At 36.1% G+C, this 20,541-nt stretch overlaps 1 protein-coding gene across 1 annotated transcript in view; it reads right to left on the bottom strand.

Annotated features, from left to right (window-relative positions):
* Nucleotides 1–52: 52 nt before the first annotated feature.
* ctdspla (CTD (carboxy-terminal domain, RNA polymerase II, polypeptide A) small phosphatase-like a) overlaps nt 53–20,541 on the bottom strand; it is a 55,863-nt gene continuing 35,374 nt past the window's right edge. Inside the window, 6 exon segments of the mRNA XM_051097992.1 lie at nt 53–751; nt 3,088–3,189; nt 3,191–3,274; nt 9,686–9,778; nt 12,954–13,010; nt 18,772–18,873. Of these exon segments, the coding sequence (XP_050953949.1) occupies nt 626–751; nt 3,088–3,189; nt 3,191–3,274; nt 9,686–9,778; nt 12,954–13,010; nt 18,772–18,873 (564 nt within the window). The 3' untranslated portion in view covers nt 53–625.

The raw sequence follows: 20,541 nt of genomic DNA, 5'->3' as shown, positions 1-20,541 counted from the left end.
GCATAGGAGAACCCAAGAAAATAACGGCATTATCCTTTGCCTGATAATATCATTCAGTCCAGTGAAGACGTCTGATCATCACCGAAAAGTCTTCACGAGTTTTAAAAGACCGTTCACTCTTACAGTAAGTGTTTAAAGGTTTTGAATTGTAAATATGCAGCATACAAAAACTCATTTGTGTCTCCATAAAAACAAGTCAGAAGGCACTTTGTTTGGTACGAGAGAACGAGGAAAATAAATCACAGTTGTTGGAACTACCGATGACGCCGCGGAAAAGACTGCCTGCATAGCCTGAACAGAAAAAAAGTTCAAGGTTCAAGGTGTTTTATCGTCCGTCCAGAAAAATAGCACGTCTTGTTCTTTTTCCTGGTAAATATACGCAAGGATAGTAAACTCGTGTTTCTCTTATAAAACAACGCTTTGTTTTCTTCATCCTGCATCAAAAGTTGAAAGAAACTGAGTGTATATATTTGCTTGCCAAGGAATTATGCTGGCCGTTGGTCCATTGAGAGAGATGGAGTGGCGTTCATTGGGTGAGTGGTGTCCTCTAGAGGCCAGAGCCGAACGGTGGCTGAGATGGCTGGAGGGGGTGTTCGTGTCTGCAAGGCAGTGCTGGACCCGTATGCTACCTGGCCCTCAGGCTCTGTAACACACTGTAAACGTCTGTCTCTTTGCTCAGGCCTTCAAACAGTGGCAGTAAATCCAGCAGCTCTGTGTCTGTCATGTCGTCAAACCACGACTGCACCGGCACCTGCGAACACACAATGACATCATGCTCATTTGTTGCGTCTCATTTCGGAGGCTCGTTTAAAGGAGAAGTCCACTTTCAAAAAAACAAAAATTCACATATAATGTACTCACACCCTTATCATCCAAGATGTTCATGTCTTTCTTTTTTCAGTCGTAAAGAAATTATGTTTTTTGAGGAAAACATTTCTGCATTTTTCTCCTTATAATGGACTGTTATGGTGCACCCTTCTAAGACCCTTCTTTCTTGGCTGGGATCACATTAGGGATCATTTGTAGCCACATTTAAACTGCATTTTGGAAGTTCAAAATCATGGGAACCATAGCAGTCCATTATATGGAGAAAAATGCTGAAATGTTTTCCTCAAAAAACATAATTTCTTTACAACTGAAGACAGAAAGACATGAACATCTTGGATGACAAGGGGGTGAGTACATTATATGTGAATCTTTGTTTTGGAAGTGGACTTCTCCTTTAAGAAAAGTAACCGTTAAATTGCAAAGTTAAAAAAAAAGAAATTACAGTATTTTTAAACTCCAAGGAACAACAGTTAGTTTTATTGCAGTTACTTAAATAAGTTATTATTTTAAAATGCTGTTTTATAACAAAAATACTCTAGTGTAAACAGGGCCTAAATCACAGCCTTTGTGATTTGATAATCTCATGAAGATTTGGATTTTATTATGCTTAATCATGCAGCCCTAGAAAGTACTTTAATAAGGAGAAGTCCACTTCCAGAACAACAGTTTACAAATAATTTACTCACCCCCTTGTCATCCAAGATGTTCATGTGTTTCTGTCTTCAGTCATAAAGAAATTTAAGAAAAGGAAAGCATTTCAGGATTTTTCTGCATATAATGGACTTCATTGGTGCCCTGAATTTGAACTTCCAAAATGTAGTTTAAATGCAGCTTCAAAGGACTCTAAACGATCCCAGCCGAGGAAGAAGGATCTTATCTAACAAAACGATTGGTTATTTTCGAAAAAAAAAAAATTGTATACTTTTTAAGCACAAAAGCTTGTGTAGCACAGGTTTTGGGATGCGCGTCCACGGGTCGTTCTTGAACGATTCGTTAATTTTGAACGAATCTTTAATGTGACTTGGGAAGAACGAGTCGTCTCGGGGAGTGATTCGTTCAGTCAACATCCCATTAGGTTCTGTACTGGAATTAATTCACCTGTTTTGAGTCTTTGGGTTTTTTGAGTTGTTTGTTCATCTTATGGGGCTGTCACGTGATGCTGATTTTGCTAAAATGAACAAAATGACTCGAAAAAAGATTTGTTCATTTTGCTGAACGAGACTCAAAGGTCCGAGTTGGTAAAATGATCCGAACTTATCGTCACTACTACGAATCACGTCTTCGAATCACCAAGTTTATCGTCTGTGTACTCCGGCTCAAAAAGGTAAAGTATGTCGAAAAACTCCATCTTATTTTCTCCTACAACTTCAGAATCATCCGACATTGTTGTACCTTTTTGTTTGTAAACAGCGTTTGACTTGCACTTTCTTAGTCTTTGCGTGTTCACTTTGTAAACACTGGGTCTGTGGTTCCGCCTACATTTGGCATGACTTTTCGACATGATTCAATAGTACGTGAACACGCATCCCAGAGCCTGTGCTACACAAGCTTTTGTGCTTAAAAAGTATACAAATTGTTATTTTCAGAAAAAAAGTGTTTCGCTAGATAAGACCCTTCTTCCTCGGCTGGGATCGTTTAGAGCCCTTTGAAGCTGCATTTAAACTACATTTTGAAAGTTCAAAATCAGGGCACCAATTAAGTCCATTATATGGAGAAAAATCCTGAAATGTTTTCCTCAAAAAACAATTTCTTCACGACTGAAGACAGAAAGACATGAACATCTTGGATGACAAGGGGGTGAGTAAATTACTTGTTAACTGTTGTTCTGGAAGTGGACTTCTCCTTTAACAGCAGATAAGATAAAAGCATGCGTGATATACAACTAACTAATTTGCCAGCTGTGTTGAGAAGAGGTCTGCACCACCTTACAGATAACTGACTTTGATCAGCGCCTTTCGCTCATTAGTTTGAATACAGAATAACACCTTCTCTTTTAACAGGAGGGATGTAAGTGTGTGTAGGAGGTGGCAGCACTGAAGTACAGTAGGATCTGTCTGACTGCAGGTCTCTCGTTACACCCCGAGTCTTTAATTGATGAGAAGTTTTTGACTAAGCAGTGTAAAGTGCCTGTGGCTGAGTTCTAGTTCATTAGTATGCACTAGGAGTCAACTTGCTATACAAATATCGTAATATACTAACAGTGTATTCTGAGACAGTAATGTCAAATTAATTGCATGTGCGGCCCACAGTCACACGTACAGCATTTTCTGGATGGAAGATGTAGGAGGCAGGTGAGTTGTCAACTATGATGACTTTGTTGAGCTCTCGGCCCAGTCGGCTGAGGTCTTTGACGTAGTTCCCCCCGGTGGAACACACAGGATTCCCTGAAAAGCCGTGCCCTGAACACGCCCCACTGGTCCAACAGGTCTGCTACAGGGTCAGCGTACTGCAAGACCAAATATAGACATGAACAATACAACAATCACTCTATGACCAGACGGACTAACTTGCCCTGCTAAATTAAAAACTTTATATATATGAAAGCAAACAGCTACAGGTTATCCTGCTCACCAGCTTATTGTGTCAAATGGCTATATTGTGTTGACTGAGCTTAATGCATAACTGTGCAAAGAATAAAATGGGCTATGGACAATGTGTTCGCTCTGTCTGTAAGGTATGAACTTCACATTTGTATGTCATGAATTGAAAGGAGAGCTCACAAGAAGGTAATGACAAGAACTGTTTATTTGCTGAAGCACAATAAAGGGCACTGTTAGCATTTTAACATCTGTGTACATGGATTTAATTTGCACACGTCAAGTACTTGCTCACTTCTACCACCAACATCAGCGGCTTTTTGGAAGGCCGTAATAATATATATATTAATATAATAATAATGACAATAATAATAATAAAAAATGAAGGAATTCAAAATACTTAAATAAATTAAAATAAACAAATAAATACTTCTTACATTTGACTCAAATCCAGCCCCCAAAAAACAAAATTTAAAATGAATTAAACGTATAATTAAATATATAAAAATAACACACATACTTTATGTATCTGACATAAATCCAGTAAAAAAAAAACAACAACAAAAAACATGAAATCTTTATAAAATAATTTTTACTAGGGATGCACGATATTATCGGACTGATATCAGAATCGGCCGATAATGACTTCAAATGTAAATATCGGCATCGGCCCGATATGAAACATTATGCCGATATGTTTTGCCGATAAGATGAATATGTTAACTCACATGTGCTAAGGGTGTGCTAGGGATTAGATCATGTCAGCAGTGTGGCTCATTCTTGAAGCAAAGTTTTGACTGAATGAGGAGTAGATTCACTGTTTTGGATCGCTGCATTTAAACTGAGAATACACATACAGAATGATGCATAGCAATAGCACGTGCAGTGGCAGCAGCGGCTATAGGAGAAAACGCGCCGTTGTTCCATTTGGGATAATTTACTGTTGCCTGTTTCATATCCAGTCACTAGATCGCTAAATGCACATTTTAAATGGTTTTATGGTGCTCTTTGTTGTATTTTGAAACCCAATGGCTGTGTTTGCACATGACATGATCTGCATTTAAAATAAAAAGTAATTACGGCGCGCGGTCAGTGAATTCTCTTTCTTCGGCGGCGCAACGGCAAAACACACTGTTGCTCATATGAAACATTTTTCGTGAATATGACACAAGTGAGGTACAAAGCATTCTTTATAAGTTAAATAATTGGTTAGCAGGCAAATGTTAGTAGCGACCATACTTTTGGATTCATGCCGTTCGAGCCAATACATTTAAAGCCATAAGCGGCTGTGTGTCCTGTTTTCCCGGTTGGTCACGAATTGCCACAAACTTAATAATATTTATAGTTTCTTTTCACAAATCATCACCGTCTCACCCTTTAATTTCGCAGGTTTGTTTTCTTGGCATTTACTTTTAATCCATGTTGTCGGATCATTTATGCGGGTAAACTGCGTGTGGGAAATAAAAGATTTCGTGGCAATAAATTAAGAATTCGTTAATACGACTTTTTAATTCGTTCCCTTATTTTACAAATTAATAAATTAATAAAACGTAGGAACGAATTAACAAGTTGTAGGAAATAATTATGTTCGTGTCCTGCAGCCCTGTCAGAGCGAAGTGCACCATATAAAATAATTAGAAATTATAATTAAACATGACTTAGTGACTACATTTCTATTACTTTCTTTCCATGTTGAATGCCTTTGTATTGCAGGGCTCTAGACTGATCAAAACTGTCACATTTTTTTTTTTTTTTTTTTAAATGTGCAAGTTAAAATTTGACATGGTCGCACTGCTCCATACAGCGCGGGTTACAGAGTTACAAAGCCGTGGCATATTCAGGATTTCACTGATCACGCGAAGAGTAGTTTTCGTTGTGAGCGCTTCGGGTGTAGAGCCTGGTTTGTATTTGTAGTGTCAGCACGAGCCAGGCGGTGACGGCAAAAAGGACGCGACTATTCTGGAAAGATTGCGGACGGAGGATTTGGTTTTCGAGTAGGGTAAAAGACCGCTTGTTAAACCAGAGAAGGTAAACATGTTGGTATTCTTGTGCAAAAAAAGTGTACTGTTTTGCCAGTTGGTCACGAATTGCGACATAACTTAATATTTTTATTTTCCCAAATCCTCACCGTCTCACCCTTTAATTTCTTAGGTTTATTTTCTTGTCATTCACTTTTAATCCATGTTTTCGTATCTCTTACTGTGATAAATTGCGGGTGGGAAATAAAATATTTTGTGGGAATAAATTAACAATTCGTTAATACTACATATTAATTCGTTCCCTCATTTTACAAATTAATAAATTAATAAATCATAGGAACGAATTAAGAAATTGTAGCAATGAATTATGTCCTGTTCATGTCCCGCAAAGCACCCTCACAGTCACCCAGTTTAGTTCTACTTTTCTGTTTTCGTTTTGAAATGTTGTATTCAGATTGCAAAATCGAAAGTGAAAGCATCCGAAGTTCGGCTTATAACATAGCAAAAGTGGACTTAATTTACAAAATTCAGATCATAAATAATGCTAGTCTACTGAGGAAAAAGAAGGGATTGAATGTAAACCACTCATTACTATTTATTTAATCCTAACAAATAAGTTATTGTTAAAAACTAACTTTCCAAATAAAATGATATATATCGGTATCGGTATCGGCCAAAATGAGATGAAAAAATATCGGCATATCGGATATCGGCAAAAATCCAATATCGTGCATCTCTAATTTTTACAAACTTAATCATGTAATAATAATCATAATAATCTTTGTAAATACTTTAATATATTTATTACAAAAAAATATATTATAAAAATAAACTACAAAACTGATGCTAAACAGTTTGGCAGCAGAGTGTCAGTAGCACTCAAGCATACTATTCATAAATAATAATAATATTAATAAATATAGCTGCAAGCAGCAATTGCGGGGCCAAGCACAAAAGAGGCAGAATGAGGAGTTAAGCACGGCAAGTAGCAGCAGACTGACTACAACAGTGAGTAACTTAAGCCATTTTAGGATAATATCAGTTGAAATGGCTGAAAAATCATAAATACAACCAATCGTAATAAAATTTAATGGCTTATCACTTTTGACCAACAGGTGGTGCTGTTTTCAAATTGATGTGACGTGTTCTGTGTGAAATGACAATGACACACACAAAGTTTGCCGTCATTATGTCAAAGCTTTGCAGAGATACAGCCTCAGATGTAGTTTGGCATCTTTCCAGCAAATTTGTTGATGCGCTAAACGAAAACGGTTTCGTATATCGACCCGAAATTCATAACTTTTTGCCAGCATAATCTGAAGATGATCTGAGTCAAATTTGGTGAAGATCGGACTAACAGTCTGGGAGGAGTTCGAAAAAGTAGGTTTTGTACATTAATCAAAATGGCGGACAGGAAGTTTGGCCAATTTCGGCATAATGGGTATCAATGTTCTCGACTTGACCCAAGGAATCTATTGGCATCAGTTTCATTCCAATAGGCTAATGTAAACAGAAGTTATTAGCATTTTTGTAAATTTCATTATTAATGTTTAGTGAATGGCGTATTACTTCTGAACCATAGGTGGCACTGTTACCAAATTGATGTGGCTTGGTCAGAGTGTGGTGACAATAGCACATATAAAATTTGGTGTCAATATGTCAAAGCTTTGCAGAGATACAGACTCGGATGCAATTTGGCATCTTTCCAGTAAATTCGTTGATGCGCTAAACGAAAACGGTTTCATGTATCGACACAAAATCCATAACTTTTTGCCACCATAGTCTGAAGATGATCTGAGTCAAATTTGGTGAAAATCGGACTAACGGTCTAGGAGGAGTTCGAAAAAGTAGGTTTTCAACATGAATCAAAATGGCGGACAGGAAGTTCAGCCAAAATTGGCAAAATTGGTATCGGTGTTCTCAGCATGACCGAAGGAATCTATCAAAATCAGTTACATTTCAATAGGCTAATGTACGCAAAAGTTATTAGCATTTTTTGAAATTTCGTTATAACTTTTGACCACAAGGTGGCGCTGGCCCCAAAATTTTTATGTACATTCAGGGCATGGTGCCGAACATTTTTGTAATTAATGTCGAAACGATACGCTAATCCGTTCTCAAGATACAGCATTTTAAAGCTAAATTCAAAATGGCCGACACCCAAAATGGCTGACATGGGAAAATTGGATATGGTTCGACTCGGTATGACACACCGAATCTAAAGAGACCAGTTTTGTGATTTTTAGACAAATCATTCAGACGTTATAAAGAAAAATAGCCATTTTTCGTATCTCCTGACCACTAGGGGGGCACTGCACCGAAACACTGCAGGTAGGCTCAGGTCATGCTTGTTATAACACACACCAAGTTTGGTGTCAATATGACAAACTATTACGGAGATATAGCCTCACATTGATTTTTGCTAGCTTTTCGTAGAATTCTTTCGCGTGTTATTCGTGAACGGCTGGACGAATCGACTTGAATTCCATAACTTTTTGCCAGCGTGGTCTGAAGATGATCTGGATCAATTTTTGTGACAATCGGTGCAACGGCCTAGGACGAGTTCGAAAAAGTAGGTTTTTTACGAACAATTGAGAATAGCGAAAAAACTAAACCATACGATTTTTGAATTTTGGTGTCCATTCAACTCGGCATAAGCCAAGGAATCAGAGGAAAAAAGAATTTTTGTTGTGTGACTTACGGTTCAAATGTTATTAGCATAAATCTTTTGAAAATTTGGACAAGTGGTGGCTCTAGAGAGTTTGAGTTAGAGACTCCAAACTTGCTATGGTTAATGTTGGGACTGTCCTCTATCAGTGTGCAAAATTATACAACTTTCCCGCAAGCGGTTCTATGGGCTGCCATAGACTTGCGGCGGAAGAGGAAGAAGGAGAATAATAATAACGCCAACGGATACAATAGGTGCCATCGCACCTTCGGTGCTTGGCCCCTAATAAAATTAATTAAAAGTAAATATATGAATTAAACGTATATATATATATATATATATATATATATAAAACTTACACAAATAGTTCCAGTTCCTTACACAAATACATAAATCCAGCCCAAAACAAAATTACATAAAATTATATAAAAATTTTATGAATTATTTTTTTTTATAATCATAATAATCATTAATAATAAGTATATAAACAATTAACAAATAAATACTGTCTCTAACTTGGCAAAAATAAATAAATAAATAATAAATTATTTAAATAAATTATTTTTACAAACCCAATCCAAACAACATATATGGATTTATACATGTGACCCTGGACCACAAAACCTTAAAAAAGTCTTAAGTCGCTGGGGTATATTTGTAGCAATATCCAAAAATACATTGTATGGGTCAAAATTATTAATTTTTCTTTTATGCCAAAATCATTATGATGTTAAATAAAGATCATGTTCCATGAAGATATTTTGTAAATTTCTTACTGTAAATATATCAAAACTTAATTTTTAATTAGTAATATGCATTGCTAAGAACTTAATTTGGACAACTTTAAAGGCGATTTTCTCAATATTTCGATTTTTTTGCACCCTCAGATTCCAGATTTTCAAACAGTTGTATCAGCCAAATATTGTCCTGTCCAAACAAACCATACATCAATGGAAAGCTTGTTATTCAGCTTTTAGATGACATATAAATCTAAATTTCAAAAAACTGACCCTTATGACTGGATTTGTGGGTCACAAATTAAATATGTATTACTCTTAGTTTTTGAAAAACTGGGATAAAAACTGCAATAAAAGAAGATATCATTCTATTTTGACAAGGAATCAGTTTGCTTGCTGCTAAAAATGAATGTTTGGCAAGGAAAGCATTTTATGTAAATACCAGTGGTGCAAAATACATCATCTTATGAACAAGATAAATGATTATCAATGCATGAACCAAACTCACTGCAAACATTCTGACTCAGTTTTTTTTTATTATATTGGTATATATATATATATATATATATATATAAATCGCACAGAACAGCGATATCATTCTAAACAACATTAAAGTTCCTCAGAGAGCCTCTTACAGGAAATGGATCCTGTGAGCTCCACTGACTTCACTTCATCACTTATTTGCATAACGTTCAACTTTTCTCAACTTTGTTGAGTTACTGGGCTCTCACATACATTGCACTGCAATGGTAATATTGCTAATGTCAGCTTTCACTGAAAATGACTTCCGTTGCTAAATCGAGTGTGAAAATATTGACTAATTGACCAAATATTGAAAAATGTTGATTTCATCAGCTTACAAAATTACATTGCGAGCTGTTAGTCAGTCTCAAGGATGGTTTATATTCAGTCTGAAGAAACCTTAGAGAATCTTACCTTAGCCAAGCTGGCTGTAAAAAGAACACATTCAAACAGTTCGCCCATCTTTTGCAGAAACTCATCCACGTGAGGCCTCTTCAGCACGTAGACCTTCAAACAAACCAAATAACAGCTATTACTGATGGAAAGAAATCACTTCTGCTTTCTGCAAATAGACAGAAGAGATGCTAACACTTAACTTTCAACAAACCTCTTTGTAGACTTTCAGATGTTTAGTTGCTGCAACCCAGTGCAAGTAACCAAGAACAGGCCAACCCTGATCCACAAAGCCTATCCTGGATTACTTGAACCAGGTACCAGCCACTTTGCAGATGTTTTCCAGGAACAAATGAGCCATATTGACTCACACATAGATTTACTATCAACACTCTTCAGGCTCCCCTCAAGTGTGTTTACGCTCAGCTTTCGACTGGTGACATTTGTTTACTTCAAGTTAGTTACCTCGAGCGAGTGCTGCCGACTACATCGCACTCAGCGACTCGAGGAGAATGATAAAAAGGAAATGAGTTCAGATTCAGACTGTGATTTAGCACGAACCCTTTGGGGCCACTCACATATTACTGCGTCTTAAGAGATAAGAGGATGGGAAAAACTGAATAAAAATATAAAGCCTCAGAGGACACATGTTAGAAAGGATAAGATATCATTACCGCTGATGTTTTAATACAGTAGAGAATGCGCTGAACAGTGAGGTCGTATTTTATGTTGCAATTCTTTATTATTTTTTACAGGATTATTACAGGTTCAATAAAGGTTAAATCTGATGCTGAACAATTTTACTTACCAGCACTCCAAAACAGCTGTAAAAATGAAGGATTAAGCAGCTCTATGGGTCAAATATTGCAAATATTTAGCAAAAGAATTCATGTAAGTGCTTTAATTTTAAAGGTGCTGTATGTAATTTTGACAGCTAGCGGTTGAAATTGGTACTGCAGTCTGAATTCAAAATATTGTTTCTCTTGCCCCTCTCTTCCTCAGACACGATGCTTATGTGGGTTGCCAGATTGAGGACACTTGCTAGTTTATGAGTTATCCTCGTTTTAATATGCCTCTGGTCATAGAGCTTTTTAGATGGACGCTGAGGCTTTTTAGGTCAGGCAGAATCTGTGATCTCTGAGCCAGTTTGTTTGCTGCCTTCAGTGGTTTCAATATGCAGTTTTTTCCACCAACTGGCAACCCGGGATGTCGAAATACTATTGGTTTACTGTCAGTCAGCGGAATTACAAAAACTAACATTCCGACACAAAATGCACATTTTCAAAGTTATGGAATCCCATTTCCGTCACTGAAAAAAAATTGCGACTTTTTAAATCTCACAATTCTGACTTTCTTTCTCGCAATTGTGAATTATAAAGTCAGAATTGCGAGATATAGTCACAATTCAGACCTTTTTACTTAGAATTGCGCGATATAAACTCACAACTGCAAGAAATAATGTCAGAATTAATAGATATAAACTCGCAATTGCGAATTATAGAGTCAGAATTACGAGACACAGTCACAATTCAGACTTTTTATCTCAGAATTGCATGATATTAACTATAATAAAGACTCAAATAAAGAGATAAAAACTCACAATTCTGACCTTTTCTCACAATTGCAAGCTTGTTGCGATTCTTAATTTTTTTCTCACAATTCTTAATTTTTTATAAACTTGCAATTGCGAGTTATAAAGTCCGAATTGCAAGATATAGTCACAATTCAGACTTTTCTTAGAATTGCATGATATAAACTAAACTGTGAGAAATAAAGACAGAATTGTGGGTTAAAAACTTATATCGGAGTTAAAAGTTTATATCTCGCAATTCTTAGTTTTTTTTTCCTCACACCTGTGCTATAAACTCGCAATTGCGAGCTACAAAGTACAATTTTGAGAGTTAAAAAAGACTGATTTGTTCTCAGAATTGCGAGATATAGCCACAAGTCAGACCTTTTAACTTGGAATTGTGTGATCTAAACTTACAACTGTGAGAAATAGTCAGAATTGCAAGTTTATGTTGCAAATTATAAAATCAGAATAGCGAGATATAGTCACAATTCAGACTTTTTTTCTCAGAATTGTATGATATGAACTAACTGCGTGAAATAAAGTCAGAATTGCGAGATAAAAACTCGCAGTTCTGACTTCTTGCAATTGCAAGTTTACGTCACAATTCTTACTTTTTTCTCAGAATTGTGAGATATAAAATTAAAAAGTTATAAAGTCACTATTGCGAGATATAGTCACAATTCAGACATTTTTCCTCAGAATTGCATAACAAACTCAACTGCGAGAAATAAAGTCAGAATTGCCAGATAGAAACTCGCAATTTTTTTTGTTTGTATCTTTTTGTACTTTGTATCTTGCAACTCTGACATTTTTCTTGCAACTGCAAGTTTATTTCTCGCAATTCATACTTTTTTCTCGGAACTGTGATATAAAATCACAGCTGCGAGTTATGAAGTACAATTTTGAGAGTTCTCAATTCTGACTAACAATTGCTCATTATAAAGTCAGAATTGCCAGATATAAACTCGCAAACCTAAAAAAAAGTCACAATTGCGGGAAATAAACTAGCAAGTTTGAGAGAAAAAAAAAACACACACACACCTGCGAGATTTAACCTCGCAATTCTGAGAAAAAAGTGAGAATTGTGAGACTAAACTAGTTTATATCTTCAATTCTGACTTTATTTCTCAGAATTGTGACTGCTTCTCAGAACTGGGAGTTTGTCTCACAATTCTGACTTTATAACTCACAACTGCGAGTTTATAACTCAAATTCTAAGAAAAAAGTTAGAATTGTGAGATAAAAAGTCAGTGGTGGAAAACGGGCTTCCATACAAACTGACTGCAGCGTTGATTTTTCGGAGAAACAAGTATGTGAACTTAGCATGTTTCCTAAATACTTGTGTATGTATTATGCTTTGACACAGTCAAAAAATGACATACAGCACCTTTAAATCCTCAAAAAATTGGTCCCATCCACTTCCATTGTAAGTGCCTCACCATAAACCTTTATTTTTGGTTCATTTTGTTTTTAACGGAAACAAAGGATGAATCAAAATTATATTTGTTTTTATTATCCCACAAATGCTTTCAACTGAGCTTAACTTCTATGGAACCCATAATATTCCCTTAACTTTTTATTCATTCCACGGCTTGTCAAGGTTACGTGACATTACAGCCCAACAAACAGAGTCCAGATTTGAAGCTTTGTACAATCCGTTACCGACAAAGTGTGAACATTTACCCATGGCTACATCTGAACCTATTTGCACGGTACCTGATGAACTGTTCCGTCAATCTCCACAGGGACTATAAAGTCTGCGTTGCTGATGGGCTGCAGGCACAAAACAGGAAATCACACATTAGGAGCCTGTTTGAAACCGACTGCAAGTATGTTACAGCTGTATCAGCTACGCTGTTCTCTGAGAGAGCCAGAGGGAGGCATCCATCGCTTCACAGATACCTGTAGTCAAGACTTTCAATTAGACTTCTTTGAGCTTTAAGAGTGTATGTGCATGAGTGTGTGTGTTTCTGACAGCTGACTGCATGGAGCTGGAAACTGCAAGCGTCTTTGAAAAGAGACTTGATACGCTTTTAAAGAAAGCAGAGGGAGAGAGAGGAGGAGACGCGCTGGGAGACGATGAAAGAGACTCAGCGGGGGGGCCATGAGCTGTCTTCATGCAAACAGAGAAAGGAAGATGAGGATGAAAACTTTTGCTCTCTGCACTTTTCAAGGGCTTGTTAAAAACAAGGAAATGTGGATCTCAGTTCTGACTGGATGGCAGAGGAGAAGTCTCATCCAATATCTGAGTTGTTTTGCATAACATTATGACTGTGATGGGTAGTTTCATTTACAACAGGCAGACTGCAAAATTGTTTTTTTCTTATTTAGTCTTGTTTTCCAAAACAAGTACACTACCAGTCAAAAGTTTTTGAACAGTAAGATTTTTAATGTTCAAAGTACAGCAAAAACAGTACAATTTTGAAGTTTTTTTTACTATTTAAAATAACTTTTCTATTTGAATATATTTTAAAATGTAATTTCTTCCTGTGATTTCAAAACTGACTTTTTAGCATCATTACTCCAATCACATGATCATTCAGAAATCATTCTAATATTCTGATTTGCTGCTCATAAAACATTTATTATTATTATGTTAAAAACAGCGGAGCAGAATTGTTTTAGTTTTTTTGATGAATAGAAAGTTCAGGAGAACAGCATTTATCTGAAATAGAAATATAATTGTCTTTATCATCAATTTAAAGCATCCTTGCTAAATAAAAATATTAGTTTTTATAAAGGGACAGTGAATAATGTTACAAAAGCTTTTGGATCTTTCCATTTATCAAAGTATCCTGAAAAAATGTACTCAACTGTTTTAAATATTGATAATAATATGTGACACTAAAGACTTGAGTAATGATGCTGAAAATTTAGCTTTGATTACAGGAATAAATGACATTTTAAAATATATCCAAATATATCCACAGTTATTTTAAATAGTACAAATTTTTTTTCGAAATTGTTTTTGCTATGCTTTAGATTAAATAAATGCAGGCTTGGTGAGCAAAGTAATTACAAACCTTGCTGTTCAAAAACTTTTGACTGGTAATGTACATGCTGAACATTCTCAAAACATTATCAATATATACATTTCATAATTTTGAAATAACTAGTTTTGTATTTCTAATATAATTGTGTTTACCAATTGTCTCATTCTTTAAAAACAAAAAACAAAACACATAAATTTACCAAAATTTCAAATCATTTTATGCTCAAAACAACATCAAACTGTCCACTAATGGGTAAGAAAAGTACACTTAAAATTAAATTAAATTAAATCAAAAATTAAATTAAATTCTCAGAAAAATATTTTGCTAATATTTTATTAAGCACATATATTTTAAGAATGTTTTTACAGAAAAACAAGATAAACCATTAAGAAACTGATTTTTCTCAGTTAACAATTCAGATGTTTATCTAGAAATACATTTATGCACGTTTTAGTAATTTAATGTCTGTCTGAAATAAATATTTAATGAAGGGCCTGATTTCAGATCAGTTTTCAGAGTCAGATTTACACATCAGTTCATAATATGGCCAGCAGGAGGAGTATGTGATCTATATGAACGGGATTGTGACACTGGCATAGCAATATTTATTACCTAGATAAAAATGCAATATATTTCTAATGTAACCCCACACATAAATTGTAGTCAGAAGGGGTCATGCATAACATTTTGTAAAAATTGACCATTTGATTGTACATTATCCTACTTAAAACACGGCTTCTTACCACACAAGAAAATACATCAACTTGGAGCTTGAAATGAGATTAAATTGTTTTATTATGCGAGTAAAACATGAAACTAAAATACTGTAATAAATCAGCTGTCAAAAATATATGTATAAAAAATAAGCCATATACTAGAAATGTTTAAACAATTCAAATTAATATTTCTTTTTTTTTAAATCCTTGTTAAAAAATACAAATAAAAAGATAAAGTACAGACTTTTGGACAAAATATTGAGTCTAAAACTCAAATATTTCTTTGCATTAGATACAAAATATTTAAAATTGATCAAATGTTCAAATATTTTTGTAGCCACTGTGTAAATGCAAAAAAAGAAAAAGAAAAAAAAAACAAATCTTCTGTCACTAAAGAAAAACAAGCCACATCGTAATCGTAAGTAATAGAATATATTGCAAACACTCGTCAAGTATGGTCACGGTCAAATATTTTTTGTGTAACTGTCAGCAAACCTTTTTTTAATGTGATGTGGGTGTGTGTTTTGGTGTATTGGGATGGGTGTATTTGTGTGTGTATGTGAGGTTGTGAACGCGCACAAAGGCATGCATCCCTCTCTCTGGGCCTCTTTCTCTCAGTCGCCGCCTTTCTCTCTTCTCTGAGCAAAAACAGGAGCTGCCAGGCAGACATTTTAAAGGAGGACAGGCTTAACAAAACACAGTTATTAGTCTTAGAGCAAACACATTCAGTATCCGTCACTGTCTTTCTCTTTTAGGACTGGAGATGTATCCAGCTGTGGAAGACATGTATGCATTAAGCAGGATGTGTGTACATATGTAAATGGAGGGTGACTGCGTATAATCAACTGGCCATGGTTGTTTATTTGACCATGTGTGCGTGTGTGTGAGAGAGAGAGAGCTAAAAACCAGCCTAAAACCAAGATGCAGAGAAGTGGGTCACTGCACTCAGCAGGTGGCTCCCCGAAGCGCTACTTTCTAGGGACCAGACAAACATTTAATCTCAGAAGAGGATTTAAATCATTTGGGACTTAAAATCTACCCCAACAACCTGCCCATGCCTTCTGTTATGTCTTAGGTTGCTCAAATAAATCATCTGGCTACTAAAAACCACTGTGCAGGTGTGAAGCTCCTGAATTTGCTTAATGTTCATTTAGAAATGAGGACTGAAATGGAAGCTCTGCTCCAAAACCTACTAAGTCTAGTGCCTACACAGGCAGCTGTCTTCCAAGGGAGCATTTTAATTGAAATGGAACCTCGTAAGTGACCGATTTGGAATGCTCTAGATAGGCAGAAATGCCATACAAATACAGTGCCTTGCGAAAGTATTCACCCTTTAATTTTTCACATTTTGTTGTTGCTGCCTTATATTAAACTGCTTCAAATTACCTTTTTTCCACATCAATCTACACTCCATGCACCATAATGACAAAGTAAAAACAGAATTGTCACAACTTTGTAAATTTATTACAAATATAAAACTGAAATAAGTACATTGCATAAGTATTCATACCCTTACTGCAGTCTTTTTGGGTATGATGCGACAAGCTTTGCACATCTGCATTTGACAATTATCTGTTATTCTTCTCCTCACCTCTTCATCTCTCAAGCTCTGTCAGCTTGAATGGGGGCTAGAAGACATTTTCAGGTTTCTCCAGAAGTATTTGACTGGGTTCAAGCCCAGGCTGTGCCACTCAAGGACATTCACAGAGTTGTCTATAAGCCACTCTTCTTGCGTGCTTAGGGTCATTGTCCTGTTGGAAGGTGAACCTTATGCCCAGTCTGAAGTTCTGAATGTTCTGGACTGTGTCTCAATATTTTGCTGTATTGAGTCTTACTTTTACTCTAATGAGTCCCTCAGTTCCTGTCACTGAAAAAGTATACCAGCACACTTTTGGGATGGTACTCTGCAGGTGATGAGCAGTACTTGGTTTCCTCCAAACATGATGCTTGAAATTGAGGTTCATCAGACCAGAGGATTTTGCTTCTCACAGTTTGAGGATCCTTTAGGTGCTTTTTGCAAATTCCAAGTGGGTTTTCATGCGTCTTCACTGAGGAGAGGATTCAGTTTGGTGGAGTGTTTCAGTGATGTTTGTTCTTCTGTATGTTTATCCTATCTTTATATATGATCATGGAGCTCAACTAGAGAGACCATCAGGTTCTTGGTCACCAGTCTAACCAAAGCCTTTCTCCATCAACTGCTCAGTTTGGCCAGAAGGCCAGCTCTAGGAAGAGTCCTGGTTGTTTCAGACTTCTTCCACTATGGATAATGCAGGCTACATGTTTCTGTGAACCTTCAATGCAGCAGAATTTTTCTTGAACTCTTCACCAAATGTGTGGCTTGATGCAATCCTGTTTCTAAGCTCTACAAGCAGTTTTTTTTTTTTATCTCAGGGCTTGGTTTTTGCTCTGACACGCATTTTCAGCTGTTAGACCTGTTGTTTTGACGTGTGAGCCTTTCCAAATCACTCCCATTCAATTGAATTTCCCACAGATTCTCCACTCCACTCAAAGTGTAGCAACATCTACAAGCAATATGAATGCTTTTGAGATAAGGTCCCAGATAAATGACTAGTTATGCAACGGAATGAAGTTTATTTTTAATACATTTGCAGAGATCATTTTTTGCTTTGCCATTATAGTGTATGGAGTGTAGAATGATGTGGGTAAAAACATAAAATTAAAAAGGCAGCAACATAACAAAACATGAAAAAAAATGAAGGGGTATGAATACTTTCGCAACACACTGTAGCACAATTGTTTCCAATGGAGTTTGACATTAGCATGTTGCCAAGTTAACAACGTAAAAATGCATAACACAGACAATTATAGGTTAAAATGATCTAGTTCTAATTACACTGAACAATTGTAACTATTTTTGTCAGTCCTGAATGAAAACAATGCTTAATTAACATTTTGCCCGCATTCTCCACCATCATGGATGGTTGTGTGTTCTGGGATTTCCTTCTTCGCTAAGAATAGTTTTTTAAAACACATTGAAAGGCTCCCTACACAGGCAGCTAACTAGGTTTTTAAACAACAATATTTAAAGGGATAGCCCACCCAAAAATAGAAATTCTGTCATTAATTACTCACCCAGCCGTTCTAAACCTGTAAGACCTTTGCTCATCTTTGTAACACAAATTAAGATATTTTTGATGAAATCCAGGAGCTTTCTGACCCTGAATAGACAGCAACTTAACTACCACATTCAAAACCCAGAAAGGTAGTAAAGACATCATTAAAATAGTCCTTAATTTTTTAAAGCAACATGAACACTTTTTGTTTGCAAAGAACACAAAAATAACAACTTTATTCTACAATTTTGTATGCGTCGTGGTACTCTCATGAACGTGCGTCGAAGACTGACAGAAATTATTGAAAAAGTTGTTATTTTTGTTTTCTTGGCACACAAAAAGTATTCTTGTAGCTTCATAAAATGTAGGTTAAACTACTGACGTCACATGAACTATTTTAACAATTTCCTTACTACCTTTCTGGGACTTGAACGTGTCAGTTGCATTGCTGTGTATGCAGGGTCAGAAAGCTTGAATTTCATCAAAAAAACCTTAATTTGTCATCCGGAGATGAACGAAGGTCTTATGGGTTTGGAACAACATGAGAGTGAGAAATTTTTGGGTGAACTGTGTCTTTAACAATACTTGCCGCTCTTCAAAAGCTTGTCAAATAAAGAAAAGCGATGGCTGCCAAGGTAAAACTGATTAGCAACGCATTGCAAAAGGTCATTACTAGCTTCAAAATGCCACTTGGTATATGAAATTTCAAAAATTGTCATATTTGTGTTTATGTGCGTGTATTCACAAGTACCTTGAAGGAGCTGTGCACAAGGGTCTCGTCCAGGTCAATGACCACACAGTTCTTGCCATAGTCATTGATGCTGACCTCAGGCAAGAGGCATTTGGCTGGAGGCTGGAGGAAATATGGCACAGATGAATACGAGGAGGAGAGGAGAGCAAACAAGCAACTCAACGGAGGATAAAGATGCATGCTTATCATATCAGCCAGACATTCAGAGTTATAATAAAAAGCTACAGGCCCTCCTCCAGTGAGACACAACATGCACTGGAGATTGTTCTGTTGTTGTCCCAAATGATGTACCGGGATCTGGTGGTTTTGGATAACCTTGAAACGATCATAGCTTTTTTGTGTTTAAGTGACTATCCCCCCGGTTTGGCTTCACTGCCAAGTCGTGTTGCCTAAGCACAAGCTGCCTCTGTAGATGGTCTGCCAGTAACGGGAAAGAGATGTCCTTTACTAAGCCTGACCTGAGAGAGGCAGATGGACTTGCCTATGGGAGCAAAATACATTCTCACATATCCAAAGATGCAAGCGAAGTCATCCAGAGCACATGCAGGCATGCATAATGTATGTACATTCATGACAGTAATATGCTGAAGATTCTTTACATGTGCATTTCAGTGGAGAAAAGGTCATGGAGGACAGTGCACGGGCTGGATGATTTAACTGTGCCAGTATGAATCTGCTGGAATCCTGCATGACCTTTCACTGCCAATATTTCCACCTCATCAGGTTTGAATAACTATTTGCAATTCTAATGACATTAAACTACATTAAAGCTTAATTCATTATTAATGTAACTCATAATTGTGTCAAACATGGAATAAACCTACTGTATAGTCTATAACGTGAATATCAGTGTGTGACCTTAAAGGGGCAGTACGCTCAAAAATGAACATTCTGTCATTAATTACTCACCCTCAAGTCATTCCAAAACTATAAGACCTTCGTTCATCTTTGGAACACAAATTCAGATATTTTTGATGAAATCCGAATGTTTTCTGACCTTGCATAGACAACGCAACTGTCACGTTTAAGGGCCAGAAAGGTAGTAAAGCCCTCGTTAAAACAGTCCATGTGACATCAGTGGTTCAACCTTAATTTTACAAAGCAACGAAAATACTTTGTGTGCAAAGAACACAAAAATAATGACTATATTCAACAATTTCTCATCTTAATTTGTGTTCCAAAGATAAACAAAGGTCTTACGGATTTGGAATGACATGAGGGTGAGTAATTAATGACAGAATTTTCATTTTTGGGTGAACTGTCCCTTTAACTTGTACTGTTCTTAAAGAGGAAGTGTGCATTTTTATTATTAAATAAATTGAATAATTATTTAATTGGTTATTAGTGATTAAAGACTAAGTGAGTGTTGGATGACAGCAAATGCTATTTAAATAAAAAGACAAAAGGGAAATGAGAATGCACAATTACATATCCAGTATTCACTAACACTAATAAATAATATTTACAATACTTTTTTTTCTGGTTTTATCATCACTGAGGGAACATTCTGTCCCCACATGCGTACACAAACAAGACCACACAGATGGTCAAATTTATGCATGCCCCATGAGTACAGGCAATTACATCATTACATTATAACTCTGAAGACTTGGTTTTTTAAACAATGCTTTAACCATAATTGAAGCCTCATGCTGTGTCAGTCATTTCCAGCATTCATTTCATGGTTTTCAAACGCGTAAGATTTATGACTTGCTTGCATTATGATAATCTGTTTGCTCTGAGTGACAATGACAGTCAACACTTTGTGGT

The sequence above is a fragment of the Labeo rohita genome, chromosome 24, assembly GCF_022985175.1.
Source record: "Labeo rohita strain BAU-BD-2019 chromosome 24, IGBB_LRoh.1.0, whole genome shotgun sequence".
NCBI classification, from domain to species: domain Eukaryota; kingdom Metazoa; phylum Chordata; class Actinopteri; order Cypriniformes; family Cyprinidae; genus Labeo; species Labeo rohita.
Note: the sequence above shows the minus strand (reverse complement) of the source record. Positions and strands in the feature narration are given on the sequence as shown.